Source organism: Typha latifolia, chromosome 4, assembly GCF_019914945.1.
Source record: "Typha latifolia isolate L0001 chromosome 4, TyphaL0001v2, whole genome shotgun sequence".
Taxonomy (NCBI): Eukaryota; Viridiplantae; Streptophyta; class Magnoliopsida; order Poales; family Typhaceae; genus Typha; species Typha latifolia.
The window spans coordinates 3240197-3259490 of record NC_133089.1 but is presented as its reverse complement, the minus strand read 5'-3'; the positions used below and the strand labels follow the sequence as shown (position 1 = coordinate 3259490).

Below are 19294 nucleotides of genomic sequence, written 5' to 3'. Positions count from 1 at the left end.
TTCATCCTCTTTCATGCTTTTACATGCACTGCATATTAATGCTTGCACATGTCCTCTCTTGCTACTCTTAACAAACTTGCTTTTTGCTTATGTTATGTGCTAGCAATTATGATTGCTTTTGCTCTATGATTGAAACTGTTATAATCTATGCATTGTTGATGAAAATAGATGGCACACATATTTCTTTGCGTAGGAACTCTATGCTGTTGTTCTTATTCACCTTTTGATCTACAGATTTAGTTTGTCAATCTGGACCTGGTTCTTGGCCTTCCAATATTTATGCTCAAGCTGCAAAATATCCCATGGCAAACAGTGTAGCACAGGTTCTACAATTTACACATCCTTTTAGTGCAAATGCTTTCTTACTTGTTCCCTGCTTTTGATTTAGCAATACTCACATATTGTGCTCCACAGCTTTATCTTCCACAGATATCTTTCTAAATGAGGTTTCCATTTAAATTGTGATTGACATTCACATGCATGGATTTTTGTATCATGTTGGGCCATGCCCGTCAGCATGTTTCATGCCCCACTTGACATCATGAGAGGTAGGGGTGCCATAGGAAACCACCTGTACCTTTCTCATATTGAACATTTGAACATAGCTCATAGGTTGAGTGCCAGGTGGCACATGCAGCAAGTGGCTTGGCTGGTCAACACCTATGAATAACGAGTGAATTTCTAAATTGCTTCTTCAGTGCTCCTCTGTCCCTTCCTTTGCTCTCGTCAAGTGATGTCTCTTTGCTCCTCTCCTTTCCGTGTTTTCTTTCTCTCTTATGCCAACTCTCCCTCTCTCTCAAATGTTTGGCATGCCCTCCCTCTACTTGTATTGCCAAGGACAAGCTTTAATATCAATTCCTCTTTGCTCCTCTCCGACATGTGAAACTGCAAAAGAAACTTTTACTATCTCATAGGCATTGTCATATTCATAGTTATCAAGTCATACCGGTGAATTGATGAACCGATCACCAAATAATTCGGAAAATGCAATTGACCCGGTATAAATCGGGCGACCCAGTGGTTCAACCAGTGAACCGTACAACCTGGATAGGTTGCTGCGAACCAACTGAGTTGTCATTTTTTCAAATGATCCGGTTGTCCTTAGTGTTCAATTATTTTATTATTTACCCTAAGAGTGATTTAGTCCTAAAATTAAAGTAATCATAATGAAAAAAATTAAAATTGTAATTAAGATATGATTTGATATACTTAAACAATTAAACTTAAATATTAGTTAAAAATGTCTAAATAATAAAAGAAATACAGTCATATTTACTTTTATAGTTATTTTTCTTAGTTTTTAGAATTATTTACAACTATAAATATGTTATTAAATATTTAAAATATTTCTAAATAAACCTGTAGTCCGATTGGATTACCCATTGGTTGAACCAATAATTCAATGATCCGATCTCTAGTCGGGTCAATATTGATATGGTTTTGATAACTATGGTCTTATTTAATATCTTATTGTGCAAAATACTTGTCAATAAAACAACTACATCTCACGTGTTAACTCTTTTTATGACATGTAAAAGGAATAATAGCCTAATACTCCAAATATGATTTCTAAGTTACCAAGGGGAAATTTACACCGAAAACACACTTGGATTTCAATTGTCTTCTAGGTTCGTTTTCGTTTTCCCTTGCAACTGAAGTTTTTTTTTCTCTTTTTTCGTTCTTGCTTTACGTTTATGGTACTCGAGTATCTTATTAAATACCGCATGCAGAGAAAACAAATTTTTTTACATAAAGATGCAATGATTGGACACTGTAGGAATGGAGAGAAAGCTACTTCTTATTTCTCATTCTTCTTTGGATCTCTCTTCTTCATCTTGTCTTACCTTCATTCATTATATTTTTCAAAATGAAATAGCTATCTGACCATAATGTGAAGATTCTGTATCATTATAATGATGCTATTGCTTTGGACGAGAAGAAGAGATTTTTGTAGTATAAGGGCGGTAGTATTGTTCACAAAAGTATAAACAGACAATGCAGCTTGTTAGACTTGAAGTCGAAGTTCTTCCAAGTAATACAAATCCCTCTAGGTGGCTTTGACATTGATTTGAAGTACATATGCTCTTCGGACAATCATAATATATTTATCAATATCTTCGAAGATAGTGATGCATAATTTATCACCATTATTTTGTTGAGCTATACAATTATTTAGGACAAAGAAATAGAAGGAGTTATTAGGTTAAGTTATCATTCTTTTTCATTATATCGTGAGTAAAGATAACATATTATTTATGTAATTCATAATTACATTAATAAAATACACTGCATTTGAACATATGTAGCAAAATAACATTGCTAACTTACAATGAACTTTGTTATTAAATTATGTAGTTTGTATTTAAGGATAAAATACATAATTTTACTTGTGTATATTAGGTTAATTATAATGAACTTTGTAATAAAATTACATATTTCGTAAAAGAAAGATGAAATACATAATTTTTGGACATATGTGCATAGTTATGTTACAATGAAATACATAAATAAATTACGTATTCCCTTTATTGACCAATTGCTTGTATTACTTGAGAATTTATTTTCTATATTTTCAAACTAGGGGCAAAATTTCATGCATAAGCAACCTATTATTTTGCATCTTTCAAATCTTCATAATATTAACTTGAATCATTTAGAGGCAAGAAAGTCGTTTAATCTCAATCATCTTGCTGATCAGCCCTTTGACATAAATGGACGGTATATACCTAATAATGGAGTGATTTTTCTATATATGATTCTCGTAATATTGTCAAAACAAATATTTTTTATTCACATAACAACAACGATAAACCCGATGAGAATCTTGGTGAATAATTTCTTGTTATTAATTCTATCGATCCGCCTTTAAATGACAAAATAGATTCGAATCTTCATGAAGAATTTTCTATCTTTGATACTATTGATCCATCTCTAACTGATCAATGTGATGTACCGACAAACTTGTGTATCCAACATTATAGTGAACATGAGCAGAATGAGAGTCATACACCTGTAAATATGTCCATAGCAACTGAAATGTGACCTTTGACACATTGCTTGGGCTTTCTGTAACTTAATTGCGGTCTTTCTTTTAATTGGCAAGTTTGAGCTTTTGAAAAATGAATGCATATGTTTTCTACACTAGATACATGACTTGCTGTATTTGAGTGCACATAGTTTATATATGAGACGAACACAAGAGCCCATTGTTGCCAATTGACATATAAAATGCAATTAAGTTGTGGCCCTACATTACTTGCTACAAAGTTTGTTCAGTAGATGTCTTTTACTTTCTAATTAGTTGAGCACAATAATACAATATAGGAATAGAGATCTAGTAAAAGATTAAAAGATTAAAAGATTGATTTGATTTCTTACTATTACTTCAACAGTGAAGAGGTGTAGCATGAGTGGTGTAAACAACAATCTTAACAATTGACCTTTGAGATGCCAGTTGAGGTGGTTAATTTTAGAGAGTTATCTGGCGCATCATCCTAGATACAATCCTTTGGCTACGAAAGTCCTACTCAAGAGTTAATAGAGGTGGTAGTTTCTTGAGCACCTTCTTTATTTTTGGAATCCAATTTTCTATTGCTTGCAAGAGGTTTATCCCTTTTTCTAGTTGAGGCCATTACCCAAGACAAATCTGAATTGTCTTGACAGCACATGAACAGAATTTTGTGATGAAAGAGGTACTTTATGTCATTTTCTAGGTCAAAGTAGAAGCTTCATAGAAGATAGTATGATGGAGAAAGACATCTAACCATAGAAAAATAGCGAATAATGTACTTGGATTTATAAAGGAAGAAATCTGACATCTAAATCAAGTAGGTATAGTCGATTGGTGCATAATAGAACGTCATGCAAATGTGCATGTTACAGATTGTTCGAAATTTGTTGCACTATTAAGGTTGAAGTATGTCTGGTGGATGACTAATCTATAAAAGTTTAGAAGCATAGTGATACTATATTTGTAAAACATCTACATTCTTAAAATTTTTACTGTGTTTCTATATGTACAGTTGATGACTTATGGCTAGTATATATATACATGCAGGATCTATTTGGCATAATCCCAGGTGACACAGATTACAGAATTTTCGCTGAAGATTATGGCAATATTCCAGGACTTGATATTATTTTTGTCCTCGGTGGTTATTTCTATCATACCTCCTATGATACATTGGAGAAACTATTGTATGCATTAAAGATATCTTTTATTCCATAGTCTTCATTTTCATACAAATTTCATTATGCCCCATACTTTGCAACAATGGATCTTTTGATGTTTGGAAATATTTATCTTCCAGACCTGGAAGCATCCAAGCACGTGGTGAGAATTTGCTCAACCTGGTCAAGGCGTTTGCTAATTCTTCAATGGTGCTAGATGCCAAAGAAAGATCCCTCAGAGCTGTATCAAATGGGATGAAGAATGACCGTGCTGTTTTTTTTGATTACCTTTCTTTTTATATGGTACTTACGTTTTCATGTAGTTGCTGACTTGCTGTAGCCAGTTCTATTATGATCATCAACTAATACATCTCATCTTTGATTGTATATATGATGATAAGAGTGCAAGCGTCTAATTCATTTGATGCTTGAGCAGCACAAAAAAAAAATCACGTTCTTTTGTATGCTTTCAGGTGATCTATTCACAAGAAGTATCCATGGTACTTCACAGTCTGCCACTTGCCATTTTCCTTCTCATGCCACTGTTTCTGCAATCTCCAAATAAGACACTCTCGTCACGGTTGAATACCTTTCTTGCCTTTACAGGAGGTACTTTTTTGTGATAACCTTCAGAGTGATAACTTCTATGCTCTTTTGTCTAATCCTCTTTGCAGTCTTGTAACAAGTAACTATATTTGAACTATACTTTTCTTATTTTTTTTCTTCTGAGAAATAATTATGCTTTTCTGTTCCTCATTTTCAGTTGCCTTATCCACATGAATTTCCTTACCATGATTGTCATCTGATTCATGAGTTTTAAGACTAGTAACTTATGATTGCAGGAATCACTTATCAATTTCATAAACCATTCAAATCAAGTAGGTGACAGTAGGAAGCCAGAATTTTGTTAAAAGTAGGAAACAATAGATTTCCCCCATTTCAGTCAAATTGTCAGCCTATAGGTTAGAGCAATAAATATTTAACTCAGGAGAGCATACGCTATGTCCTATGAGCTTGGATATCATTTAATGTGGCCAAAACATCTAGCATAGAATCGCGATATGAGCTGCCATTATGAGAGTCATGACTCTTTTTTTTTTCTTTTTCTGAACAGTGATTGAAGGACATTTACTAGCAAATATTTCTTCTCACATGAATTTTTGTGCTAAGAAATAGGTGGAACTTATTCACTTCTATCTTACCAATTTTAGTTCTAGTTCCATGAGTCAAGCAACATTTGTTTCTTCTTCATCTCTAATTTTTATATGTAGATCTTTTTGTGTCCCAAAATTTTTCATTTAGCATATTGGCATCCTTGCTCAAATGTTTGTTTTCCTTGTTACATATGAGCATGAGCATCGTTGCACAAGTAGTCAATGGATTTGTTTTCCGATATTTTTATTGTATATAATAAACGACATATACATTCCATGAAAAGAAAAGGTATCTACATATTTGCATTTTAGATTTCAAAGTTACAAGAAGCTTATATTCACAATATGGATACTTTGCCTGTTTGCTACTAAAAAATTGACATGCTATGTCGGTTGGCACACCCCGTGCCGACCGACACTTGTTGTGCCAGTAATGGCACGACACTTGGATCGACACACATGTCATATCAAGCCGTGTCAGTCATTATGCCATGTGGATCATTTTTTAAATTTTTTTCTTATTTTTATCAATCATTATCAAATCAACTGATCATTTAAAAAGCTTAGCTAAAATTGATGATAATGAGACTAAAGATGATAATAATGATGACGATGGTGATAATAACGAGACTCAGTCTAGTGATGGTGATGATGGAGATGAGATATGCATCCTTGTTATATAACCTTCTCAAAGAGGTATTATTTTTATAGAGGAGTTGAACTTATAGGTAATAGGACATTAAGAGAGGTTCACTCACAGGATGATATGAGTTCATCATAATTACCATCAAATCAATCACACCCACCAGAGCCAAAACACCTTTATTATACTTTATATCCATAATCTCCATATGCTTATGGTGTGTCTGTGCCGGTGCCCGTTCATTCTCGTGTATATTTAATATTCATATCAAGAATTATAAAGTTTTTAATTTTATGAAGACTATATGAGATGTTACAATGAGTAATACTATCAATGAATGAGTTTTTTAAAATATTGACAGTATTTAATGCAATATTCTTGTATTATTCTTGTGCCAGCAAATGAAATTTTTGATCCTTCTCGTCATTTTATGTTCAAGTAGATATTAATTTAATTATTAAATTATTATCAATTAATATTATGTGTTCAATTATATTATGTAGTATTCAATTATATTATAGATTGTTCAATCATTAATATTAGTTTTAATGAATGCCTTCAATTATAATATGTGTTGAATAATATTTATATTTACCTGTTGTTTTTTGATAAAGTATTGTGAGGTAGGTTTTAAATTTTTAATACATATATTTAAATTAAAAATTAAAGATTAGCATATCGAAGATCCAAAAACATTTTTAAATATCCTAAAAAAATTATTAAAAATATTATAAATGCATGTCGATGGCATGCAGGGGTGTGCCACTGTCACGACGGGGCGTGCTACTTGGCACACCTCGTGCCGACCAGCACGACCATCGTTAGAAATTAGAATCACATAATTAAAGCAACATGCTTTTACATCAGATATTTGCATTTTTTTTCACTGATTTTAGCTTGCATTATAGCATTTAATATTTCCCATGAAAGCTTTTGACTTTTGCATTGATTGATTGCCTCCTTGAAGGTGTTAGACAATTTGCCAGTTAGCTAGCCTTTTGCTGGATTCAGTTATTAGTTACGTCTTGTTATGACATTTACATGTGTTATAGTTGTTTATTGCTATGTGATTGATATCTCATTTTGTATCATGATGAAATGTCTGGTTATGTGGATAGAATCTTAAAAAGTAATCCATCTAATGTGGCTTTCTTATCCTTTCTCAGGAATATTATTTCAAGCTCTTGGTGTTGTTCTCGCTATCATTGTTCCAGTTATAGTGGCAGTCTTACGATTATTTTTCTCGAAGCATGCAATGAGTTGGTAAAATTTCATCTTTTTAATTGTCATATTAGAGTCATTGAGTTCTCAACTGATTGATTCTTACATATTATAAACAGAACTATGTATTATAAGTCTTCTATTTCTTTTGTAATCATTTGTTAGTCGTATATCTGCTTCTTATTGAACTGCCATATTGGTATTCCATATGAGTGTTTTAGTCTGCCAATGTTTGGCATACTCCTTGCATGAGCTGAACTGTCACATATCATCAAAAGGAAAAGTAGAAGACAGTTATTGGGACAAATGCAATCAATGCATGATCCAATATGCCATTTAATTGTTCTGTTGCCACATCATTGTCATCATCCAAATTATTTCCTATCTCCAGCTTTATAATATTTGAATTTTGAGAAGGTTTGCAGATTTTAAAGTTTGGTGCTATAGTTCTAGTACTCACCAGATATGTTGCTCAAATCTAGGTTGGTGTGGTTTAGTCATTTAATGAGGGTCTGAAGTTTTTGATGCTTTGGAAAATCTAGGCAGAGGGAAACACAAGCTATTGACACTAGGACTTATATTCATCTCTATGTTACAGATAGTCCAACGAGGCCAAAAGAAAATAAGAGAGCCCTTGTCATGTGATTGCTCCATTTTGTTTCATTTGAATTTGTTCGGTCTGCTTAGAATTGATTGGAAAACTTTAAGCATGGTTTGTAGTTTCGATTTTGATTGCGGTTGGCTTTGGTATGACCTCTAGAAAAAAAGAGAAAAAAAATGACATGAAATGAATTGGTTTCGGCCAACAATGATATGGAAGAAAGTTTAAAATCAAGCATCTTGACAATTTCAGCCATGATCAATGAATTCTGGCCTTAGTTTTCAGTGCATTTTAATCAGTACTTTCCATATATGGCGAAACTTAAAATCCATTGCCTTTAAGTGATAGCTCTTTTGCCAAGAGCATAAGCAATCTCAGTTAACTCTTTGATTTTTGTGCTGTCAAGAACATGATGCTCTCTATTATCAACTACCATCTTCCTCCTTTTCCATTTAGACCCATTTAACATCAGAGCTTGTTTTGAAGAGGTTCTCTATTTGTCCTAACCAGCTACCTTCCAGGATGTCTTATACTCTTATGGGCTTCACAAAGGCTCCTCTTTTGCTTGAATTTGTGCTGATCAAAATAAAGCACATATATCTGAATTCTTGTTGGGTCAACAATTTCTATCAGCTTGGATCCCTGTAAAATTTTGATCTACATCATCATTTGATCTCATTTGTGGTGGGAATTTCTTGGATGATTATGATGAGACACTTACGCAAAGAGAAACAGAGAACTACATCCCATTTTTTGTTGGCAAGAAGTTTTAATTGTGTTCTCATCATTACAAATTTGTGTAGCAGAGAATTGGTTGAGTGGTTCATCTAGTGACTATTATGGTGCCTATTTCCTTGTAAGGCTCTACGTAAATTGGTGAAGTTTATTACTGTAGAATTTTATCAGCACTAGCCAAGACCCCCTTTTCAACCGTTGGTGCGCAAACTTTTTATAAGTATGGGACCACGACTTAAATGATCTTTATTTTTCATCTCTTGCCCTGGATATGTTCTTATTACTCTGCAAAGATGGAAAAAAAAATGATGTTACAGCCCACGGGGCTTCTGCCAACACAAGAGTAAGCTGCAGGCAACCTTACCTTCACAAGAGGATTTTAATCTCTCATTTATTATAACCTCTTAGATTGAAAGGGTATATCTGACCATCACATTGAGTTTGTTTTGTAGTCATGCGAAATTTGCCTGTAATGACAAATTTTCTAGTCTTCTAAATTTAGAATTTCGTATCAATTAGAGATTTCTTCCATTTGTCAAAATGTTGAAGTGGTTTGTTTGCAATTCTTTCCAACTACTCTGCGACCTGTACTGTATTTTATAAATTGAGAATTCAAATAGTTGTTCTGCTGCACATTTTTTTGCTCTGATGTTTTTCTTGAAAAGTGCAGGTTTGCTCACCCTTATTTGGCACTCTTGATGTTTGTTCCAAGTTCAGTTATTGGTCTCCTGCTTCCAAGAACTTTATGGGGATTCCCATTTTCTCTAGGCCTTTCACGTCTCCATTTGTCAGAAGAGGTGCTAACTTTCTTACTTCTTTGGAGTTGGTATACATACTGCAAATTATGATGATGTTACTTGTGGTTAGACTTAGTCATTCACCGGACTGCTCTTAAATGCTTGGTTTTTGTGGGGCTCTTATATATATATATATATATTAAAATTTTAAGTAAATCTACAATTTTCATTGATGCAGTTATGTCATATGAGCATCAACTGGTAAGCAATAGTGCAGCCTACTGTATGATGTGGAAATCATCCATATATTTTTGCTTATAAATTTATAATCGATAGATGTTCTACTGGTACATACTGATTTCAGGAAAAGTATGAAACAACTATTTGCTGAAATGGGACGAACATGCAATTTTGATGTTAAAAAAGGTCTTCCAGATATGTTTTCAGTTTGATACTCAAGGGAAATTATATTTCACACTACATTTTAATGTATTTAGAGTTCACATCTTATCTTTTCAGTATTTACATTTAAAGCCCCACATTTTGGACTTTGCTTTTGACGGAAAAGTATCAAAACAGAATATTATGACAAAATCAAACTTGATTTTTCAAAAATACCCTCCCATGCTTTTTAAGAGGGAGTCTTCCTTAAGGAGTGTTTAGTTGCTAGAAAGTGAGGGGAGAAAGTAGTAAACGTTTTATACTTTTGATATTTGATTGTATACTTGTATAACATAAATCAAATAATTAACTTCCTTACCTATCAAAAGCAATTCCAATTCTTCGATTGGCTTTCTTTCTTAAAATGAGAGTCACTTTATTGTTGTAAGTCAATCTATTGAACTCTACTTTTTAGCTATCAAACATACTCTTAGAGTGTGATAACAGGGGTAATTTGAGATAATCTAGTAAAATATCTTCCATTTCTATTTTTAACTTATGGTATTTTTTGAGTATAAATTCCAAAATGTAGGCCTCGAAATATAAAATAAATATTAAACAGATAGGGTGTGAGTAGGGTTGGCAATCGAGTCGGGTTAAGCGGGTTTGAGTCGGGTCAACTTTACCCTAACACGAACACGATCCGATTAATAAACGGGTTACATTTGCTAAACACGAACACGACTCAATTATTAAACGGGTAACACGACACAATCCGTCTAACCCATTTAATAAACGGGTCGTGTTAATACGACACGATAACACAACCCGTCTAACCCGTTTAATAAACATGTCATATTAACACGACATGATAACACGACCCATCTAACCCGTTTAATAAATGGGTCGTGTTAACACGACACGATAACACAACTCGTCTAACCCGTTTAACCTATATAAAATTTAATATTATTAATTTACCCTATTTAAATAGTGTATTATACAAATAAAATAATATTTTCTAATTCAAAACTCATACAACATAAAAATTATAATTCTAATAATTCACCATAACACAAATCCACATAACAAAGTTTGAAGTTTAGATCAAAGTTCCAGCTCTTAAGCCCAAATCCATACAATAAATTGTATGAAATAAAATTTAGAACAAAGTTTAGAATAAATCTATACGAGAAGTTTTAGTTCCAACTCTCAAATCTAACAATCCCATGTCAATTAGAACAAAATTTAAAATTTACAATCCATTATAAATTACAAATAGTTTGAAATAAGTAAACAATAACATTAAACCCTCTATTTTATTATTCAGAGATCACGACCCTGCCAAGTAGAATAAAAGAAGAGAACGTAAATAACTAAGATATAAGATAGAGAGTTATCAGAACATTAAATTCAAAAATACTAGAAAGCATCTCAAGAGGAACAAAAATAATTACGCCATTTCATTATGGTGTGTCGAATGGATCAATACCATTTTAGCCTCTTGCTTCCATACTTCCTTTTGAAGAAACAAGCGCTTCAAATTTAACAATAAGAAACTTTCAAAGGTTGTTCCAGTATGATGGATATCAAAGATGTGCATAAGAAGCATCTGTTAGTGGATAAAGTGTTGCGTAACTAGGGCTCAGCAAGCTGTGGATAAAGTGTTGCTTAAGCCTTAAGCATTCAACCATAAATACATTTTATAACAAATCCATACAACAATTCAATCACTAACATTAAGTAAATAAATCTAAGTACTAACTTTAATTCATAGTTCCAACTTTCAAGTCTAAAAATCTCATAACAAATACAACAAGTCTAATATAGTTTCAAGTTCACAACTCAACCACCAACATCTAACATTAAATTCATAATCCATTATAAGTAGGGACAGATATCATATGACATTAATAAGAGCTATTAACCCCTCTATTCCTATTTGAAATTAATAAGAGGGCATAGATTTCCTAGTAGACACATCAGAAATTCTGAGAAGAAAAAGGCAGCCTAAAGAAAAAAAGTTAGGATTTACTATTGCATATGTACGTGATGCAAAATCAAATACAATTTGTGACGGAAGCAGCTTGAGAGTAAAAAATAAAACGTACTCTTCAACATGATGGCTGGGACTTAATATGGGTTCCCACTGGTTGGATTCAGATGCAATCCGTTAACTATCTCAATCTGAAAGGATAAGCAATTGGGAACACAATACCTATTCAATTTATTTGGATGCACTTCAACTATGTACAAGATAGCCAATCAGGGAAGAGTTTTGGATTAAATAAATTACATCCTTGTGAGGTATGAAGGTTTGTTGCAACTCCTAATACCCACAGATTCTCCAAACAAGTCACTTATATCAATATATGAGACATGCGTAAGCAACCATGAACAGGTGAGAGGTTTATATGAGGGTGATCCTAAAAACTAATGATTGCTGGTTTTCAAACAAAGAAAATTGGGAGTTTGGAGAAATACTTTGGCCAACAGAAATAGAAGGTTCAGAACCCCCAGGGATTTGTGTACAAACTGCAAAGTATGAGCCACAATAAAGGACACATGCAGGAACAATTTCTGAAAAACATCTGAAGCCTAATATATACTAGAATATTGACACAAAAGGTCTACAAAGTGAAAGATGCATGTATGCACAGAATGTCAGAATGTGCCGCTATCAGATAGGATGAAAAAACACTACTGTAATCAAGTGATGAAATGAAACTCAGCACACAGACAAGCCTTGCTGAAAGTTAGATATTGTCAATAAAAGTTGTACAAATTGAAAGATGCACATGCACAGAGTGTCAGAATGTGCCACTATCAAATAAGACCAAAGAAAGCCCTATTAGAATCAAGCAATGAGATGAAATTCAGAGCACAAACAAGCCTTGCTGAAAGTTACTCAATTCCAATCCAAACACAAATTAGTGAAAAAAGATAAATAGGCTTTCAAAAAATGTATCTCTTACAGCAGGATTATAAATGTCAATCTCTGGATGTCACCAGTTAGAATTACAGGTTTAGACTTCTCCAACTCGTACACGGAACAAAATAATTGCATCAATTTGGTATACCCCTCTAGCAGGTAAAGCAGCTGCAGCAGAACTGCTGAATGAAAATAATACTTGATCTGTCAACTGTCATATAAAAGTGAACAAATAGGAAAAACCAAATGGTCTTCCCAGCATGATCTAAAGCAGTGGGATAGATGAGAAAATGACAATAAAGAAATAATGCCTCCCTTAAAGAAGAAGTCAAAATAAGTAAGCTTACTTTCATGTGACAGCTAAGAGATGGATCCCATTCCTTAATCCTGTAAGTCTGAAAGCAAGATGCAGTCAAGAAAAGCAGATCTTTAGAGATGCTTTAGTATGATAACTACATAAGGAGAGGCCATCAGAAACGAAAGAGAGAAGATAGATCAACTACTAATCTTCTTAGACCATCACCAGATTTGGGACATATCCACTTATCAAGTAAAATTTCCTAAACTCCACAATCACAAGCTGCCCCTAACTATCATGATCTGGAATAAAAAAATGGATTTGGTGATGGATCTCTCACCGGAGAAGACGGATCCAGTGAAGATGTGGTCCGATCCAGTGAAGATGTGGTTAGATCCATTGAAGATGGGTTAGATCCTTGATGCGCTCCTTGCCATAGCCTGTGATAAGCATGGCCACGACAACGGCAGCGAGGCTATCAGGGATTTAGTCACCGGATTGCAGGAGGTCGAGGTCGGGGAGGAAGGAGATGAGAAGGTGGAGCTCAAGCAAGAGGGGCGCATGGCGAACTGGCAAGTTATATATATATATATATATATGGGAGGTCGAGGTCAGGGAGGAAAGAGAGAAGGAGAGATGAGCTCGACGCGGTGCATGGGATGAGAGAACTAGATGAGGAGATAGTGTGTTAGGTTAGGGCTTATGTTTAGAGTATATATATATATTATTGGGTTGGCGGGTTGATTCGACCCGACTCATATATTTAAACGGGTCAAACGGGTAAGTAGTATAAACTTGAATACAACTCGATTATTAATCAGTTTAGGCAGGTTGACTTGTTTACAACCCAAACCCGATTAGACTAAACTCAAACCCAATTATGAGTCAGGTTATCAGGTTGGATTAATTTTTGTCACCCCTAAGTGTGAGTTTTAAATTGTGCAAATGTACATCTACTCACTGCAACACATAGATTCAAACCTTAGGGGTTGTTCGAAAAATCTAATAATCTATGGTGATCTTATGCCATATGGGAACATAGCATCCTTGAATGACCCAAATGTCTCTTTTGAATTCTTCTGTGAATTAAACTACAATATCTGCCATATCATAGCAGAGATACATATAATTTTGTCAGCGCCATCTTCTGATTTTCTTTGATTATAAAACAGAGACAGAAATACCTTTTTTTACTTAAGAAATATGGGTTTTAATGATATTTTTGATGCTTAAGAGTTAAAACAGTACAATGTTTTGCATGCCCTTCATTCAGTATAACTTCAATTCTTTTAGAGCTTTGAGTATGCCATCTTCAGTTCTCCGCTGGTGCTTGGCTCCAATTTTCCCTTATACTGTTGTCCATTTTGGTGCATTAGTATGTCAAAAATGTCATCATTATTTTGTAGGCTCTAATTGATGAAGCTTGCTTTTGGGGTGCTTTCGGTCTGTATTCTCTAATTACTCTGGTAAGTATTCTTTGTTTTTGTTTCTTTTTTCTTCCATTGACCCTTCAGTCTGTGCAGAATAAGAGGATAGTCATTGGTCTATAAGGTGCTTTTTGCCAAAGATGATTGACATACTAACCATTTACCTTTAAATACTCATGGCCCATATTTTGAGGAAAAAATCCATGTAGAATATAGATGAAGAAAATGATCTTTCAAAGATCACTTTGGTTACATGATTTTGCCATTTGCTACAGTAGTATTCCAAAATATTCCAAATGAAGTGCATATATTACACAATTAGCTAATAGTTGGTTACTGAATACAGATTGTTAGGTACCATGTATAATCAATGATTCTTTTGGTCAGTTAGACTTTAAAATGAGAGACTTTGTAATCTATTCTGTTGTAGTTCTGGTCAAACCTTCAGGCCTCTCTCTCTCTTACTCTCCCTCTCTCTTATATATCTTTTATATATAAAAAAAACTTGACTAGAAACTTTATGTTAAATTTTTGTCAGAAGTTCTAACACCTTTTGATAATTGAGTGCAAACTGAGGTTCACAAAAGTTAATCCAAGGGTTAAATAAACTAATAAAGTGACGTCACTTTTTAACTCTCCACCTTGGGATTTTAGTAAATCCTGAAATGCAATCAAAATGTAACAACTTTTCTAGTCTCTCTCCATATATATATATATATATATAGTTATGTATATGCTTAAGTGAGGGATCAAGGGATCTTATTCTCCCTGTCCAGCTGATTGTTAGTAGAGATCTGATGTAATGGTAGAGAAGTAAGTTGTTTCTGCTTACCTCATGCACAAATCAGCCCTTTCTGCAGTAAGACGACCAAGCAATGTTTTGACTTTTGACTATGGATTGTATTGTTGCATGTTGCATAATGATGATGACAAAGAATGTTTAACATTTTCTGGTATTCTTCAGATTTTTTTGAAAATTTTCTTATTAAAAGAAGACCGAAACCTACAGACAGAACTAGAACCATCACAATGGCCAAAATGTTTTGTACTTTACTAAAACTGAAACCAAAATTTCCAATGACGATTCACAAGCTTGCTGAGTACATTAAGATCTAATTGCTATTAGCTAGCAGAAACTCTGATGTGATTGAACTTGCATCTTGTTTGCGTTTGTTCTATCAATGTTCTTTTCTTATTTAATTGGTACTTCCTTACGTGAAATTTGTATTTTGATGAATGACGGGTTATTGCAAATATGTTCAATCTTTGGTTACCACACTTACATGCTCTAATTCTGAGCAGGCTTATCTGCTGGTTGGGTTGAGTGGAGGATTCTTGACATACTTCATATCCGTCTCTATGCTTCTTGGATGGTTCACCTTCCATATAAGTAGAAAGCATTTCGGTCTTGGATCACTCAAGTACTATCATTATCCTACATTCTTATATGAATCTATTCTTTGCTTATGCTATTGCAAATACTCCTAAGAAAATTTAGTTGCTTTCTTGCAAAGTTGTTTGATATTCAGGCATTTTATCCGCATGGTAATTTATTTATGCTTTGATATTTTTATACTGCTTGAAGTTGAATAAGGGGCCTTTTGCAACTTAATTGCATTTTGTTTTTCGATTGCCAAAAAAAGACTCTATTGTGCATCCTATTATAGCAAAATGTGCATTGATTATAGAAAATATATGCACTTAGCTTTCAAAAGCCTATTCTTGTCAATTAAAAGTACAACTGCTATTTACATTGCAAAAACGCCGTTGAATAAGCTATGAAGAAATTCCAGGTTGCCTATGCTAACCAAAATAAAGTGTGATTGCTACAATAATATTTGCAATTAGATTATCAGTTAGTTGATAATGGGGATAGTTTAACTAATGTAAAGTTAATAAGGGGAGAAGTGAATTTCCTGCAGCGATATGCTTTCACTAATGTTCAACATTAGTTAATTGGTTATGTCCTAGTTTAAGTTGACTTGGTGAATGCCAACTCAATTGTTCAACCAGTCTGAGGAGTAGTCAGAGACAACTCACTAATTCTGCGATGGGATTATTTAACCATCCATTTAATATGAGTTGGTAATGATTGATGAGCATGATTGATACTGTGCCCAACAAAGTGGTGGACTATCATGTATAGCCTATTGGCGTTCTGTTCTAATTAACAGTGTACCTCTTTTTTGTTGATTTTGTTGTGGGAAATTATTAGATGTACTAGAATATGTGAGTATTGACTTTGATTTGTTGATGCTGCCAAATGCCAAGTTATTATCATGCAGTAATGTCATCATGGGTATATCTGTTGATAATTGATTTGTCTTAACAACTCATTTTCTTAGATTTACTTTTAGTCATACTTATCTCATCATAAAAGAAAGAAAAATAGGAGAAAGAAGAATCTCAACCGGATGAGTGTAGACAAAAGAAGTGTAGGATAACATGTTCCTCCACTGTAGGCATTGCTAAGAGAAAGAACCTACCACAACGACCAATTGAGATCTGGTAATGAAATTAACTATCCCTCTCTTTGGACTTGCACCTCTCCCTCTCCTTCCCACCCTCTGGCTCCTGTTCTGCACCATCACCTGCTTCCTGAGCTCCTCCTCTCATGCTTTTGTCTTATCGTAGCATTGCGAGTATTGGCATGGTAGCACAGTTAGTCTGGTGGCATGATATTCATGCCAAAAGTTCATCTTCATGGCAAAGTAGGAAGCAAAGTAGCTTAGAACCAAGTTAGATATAAGCTGCCATTTGCTTATGAAGAGTGTGATATTATAGCTAGAAGTTAGAACATTGCTACCATACTTGCTTCTTACTTAATCATGGTATATCTGACATTTTTAGAATGGCGAAACTTGTTTATCTTTTATTTTTGAATATTTGTATCGTGATAATGAAAAGGCTTCAGGTCATTAGCTGGATATGTGGTCCCTCTAATTCCTTGTCTCACATATGGTGTGTACTACGGTGGGTTCCTTATCCAATTCTTGATTGAAAAGATGGGTATGATGGGATCTCTTCCACAAACTTATGGTGAGTTTCCTTGTTTTATCCCTTTTGAGTTGACAGTTTTCTTTGTTTGATAAGTTAAATTGCATTTCCTTTCGTAAACTATAAACTGTTGGTAATTCTAGGATTGTTTAATGAGCTTATATTCATGAAATGTCTTCCAGTCAAGTTAGTTGTTTATTTTCTTTTTCTTGATGTGATTAAATATGAATTGTTTGATCAAAATGACCAAACAATTAGTTTTTAAAGAGATTAACAGTATGCCTACTTCTTACTCTAATATTATTCTCAATGTTTGGCTCGATCTTCTAGTAAGAAACTAGTTGCATCTCTCAGGCCAGAGCTCGTATAAAGTTCAACATTGCTGCACTGTAATCCACTTGATCTCCATTCCTCTTAATGCTGAAGTTGTTTGAATCCAACATATCTTATCTGATGCCATTATTTAGAACAAAAAAAACACATTGATACTAGCCCATTATTTATTGCTGAAAACCACTTCAAGTTGACCAATTTTACCTACTCCTTTTCAGTTATTGTTGCAAAAGACCACCACCTCTTAGTTGCCATCATTTCATCAGCAACAGTCAGCTTAGGAATATCTATAGCTTAAATATAAGGTCATAGAATTCCCAATTTCTTTGAATAGACCTCTTGAAATGTACATCTATAGAAATAACAACTTTTGCACAGAAAAACATCAAATTAATCATAGTTTACAACAGAATAACAAATATTGCTTGTAGCAATACACTTGTATAGATGTGTATTTGGCAAATTATATTCTATCTCCTATGATTTGCCCCAATTTCAATTTACACCCCTGTTTTAAACTTAAACATGTAATTGCCTTCAAGGATGGCCGTGCCGGTAGTGGCACGGCACTTCGCACAGGGTATGCCAGCGGCACAACCCTATGTCGAACCGTGCCGGTGCAGCACGGTCACGTGCCTTATTGTGTTGATGTGGAGCCCTTTTTTTAATTAATATTATGTGTTGAATGTTATAATGCATTTAATTATATTATAGCGTATTCAATCATATTATGGAGCGTTCAATCATTAATATTAGTTTTAATTAATGCATTTATATTTAGCTGTTCTTTTATCTTTAATATAATATCATTTACAAAAATAATCCAAAGATAAAACACTATAATGTAGATTTTAATACATATATTTATATACATACATATGCATACATATACATACATATACATACATATGCATACATATATACATATACATGCATATACATACATATATACATATACATACATATACATACATATATACATATACATACATATATATATTCATACATATATACATATACATACATATACATACATGTACATACATATACATACATATATACTTATACATACATATATACATATGTATGTATAAGTATATATATATATATATATATATGTGTGTGTGTGCACACAAACACACGTATTTATTTATTTATTTATGTATATGTTTGTGTGTGTGTATACATGTTCTTTATGGTTACCCGTAATTCCTTATAGACTTCAGTTGTGGGGATACTGAATAATAATACTGGTCTAATTGTAGGATATTTTGTACCGGACATTATAGTTGCAGCTGCAGTTGGACTGGTGACTGGGTGGTGTGTTGGTCCAGTATTGCCTGTTGCTGGTCATTGGTTGTCAAAGACTTCCATTTTACAGTGCTTGTTACAACTTACTGTGCTAGCTCTTGCCCTGTCATCACAGTTTTTTCCATACAGTACTGATGCACCAAAAAGGGTTATCCTACAGCACACATATGTGACTACAGGTTTGCTTTATTAAAATTGTAAAATTTCTATTTTTTTATTTATGGCATTGTTGAGAAGTCACAGCTTTGCTAATAGAATAAGCATCTTTGATAATGTAGTCACTGACTACTAGCCAGGCATTGTAATCTTGGATCTGTCATACTTTGTTTTGCATAGCGTCTCAATTTATTTTTC

At 33.7% G+C, this 19294-nt stretch overlaps 1 protein-coding gene across 2 annotated transcripts in view; it reads left to right on the top strand.

Moving 5' to 3' along the window:
* The window catches only part of LOC140785853 (uncharacterized), a 29963-nt gene that overhangs the window by 8591 nt on the left and 2078 nt on the right, over positions 1-19294 (top strand). For both annotated transcript variants that reach the window (XM_073133920.1, XM_073133921.1), the window contains 10 exons: positions 235-323; positions 4058-4197; positions 4311-4473; positions 4644-4779; positions 7134-7230; positions 9195-9321; positions 14279-14338; positions 15602-15720; positions 17214-17338; positions 18895-19119. In XM_073133920.1, coding sequence (XP_072990021.1) covers positions 235-323; positions 4058-4197; positions 4311-4473; positions 4644-4779; positions 7134-7230; positions 9195-9321; positions 14279-14338; positions 15602-15720; positions 17214-17338; positions 18895-19119 — 1281 coding nt within the window. The remainder of the gene's footprint in view (positions 1-234; positions 324-4057; positions 4198-4310; positions 4474-4643; positions 4780-7133; positions 7231-9194; positions 9322-14278; positions 14339-15601; positions 15721-17213; positions 17339-18894; positions 19120-19294) is intronic.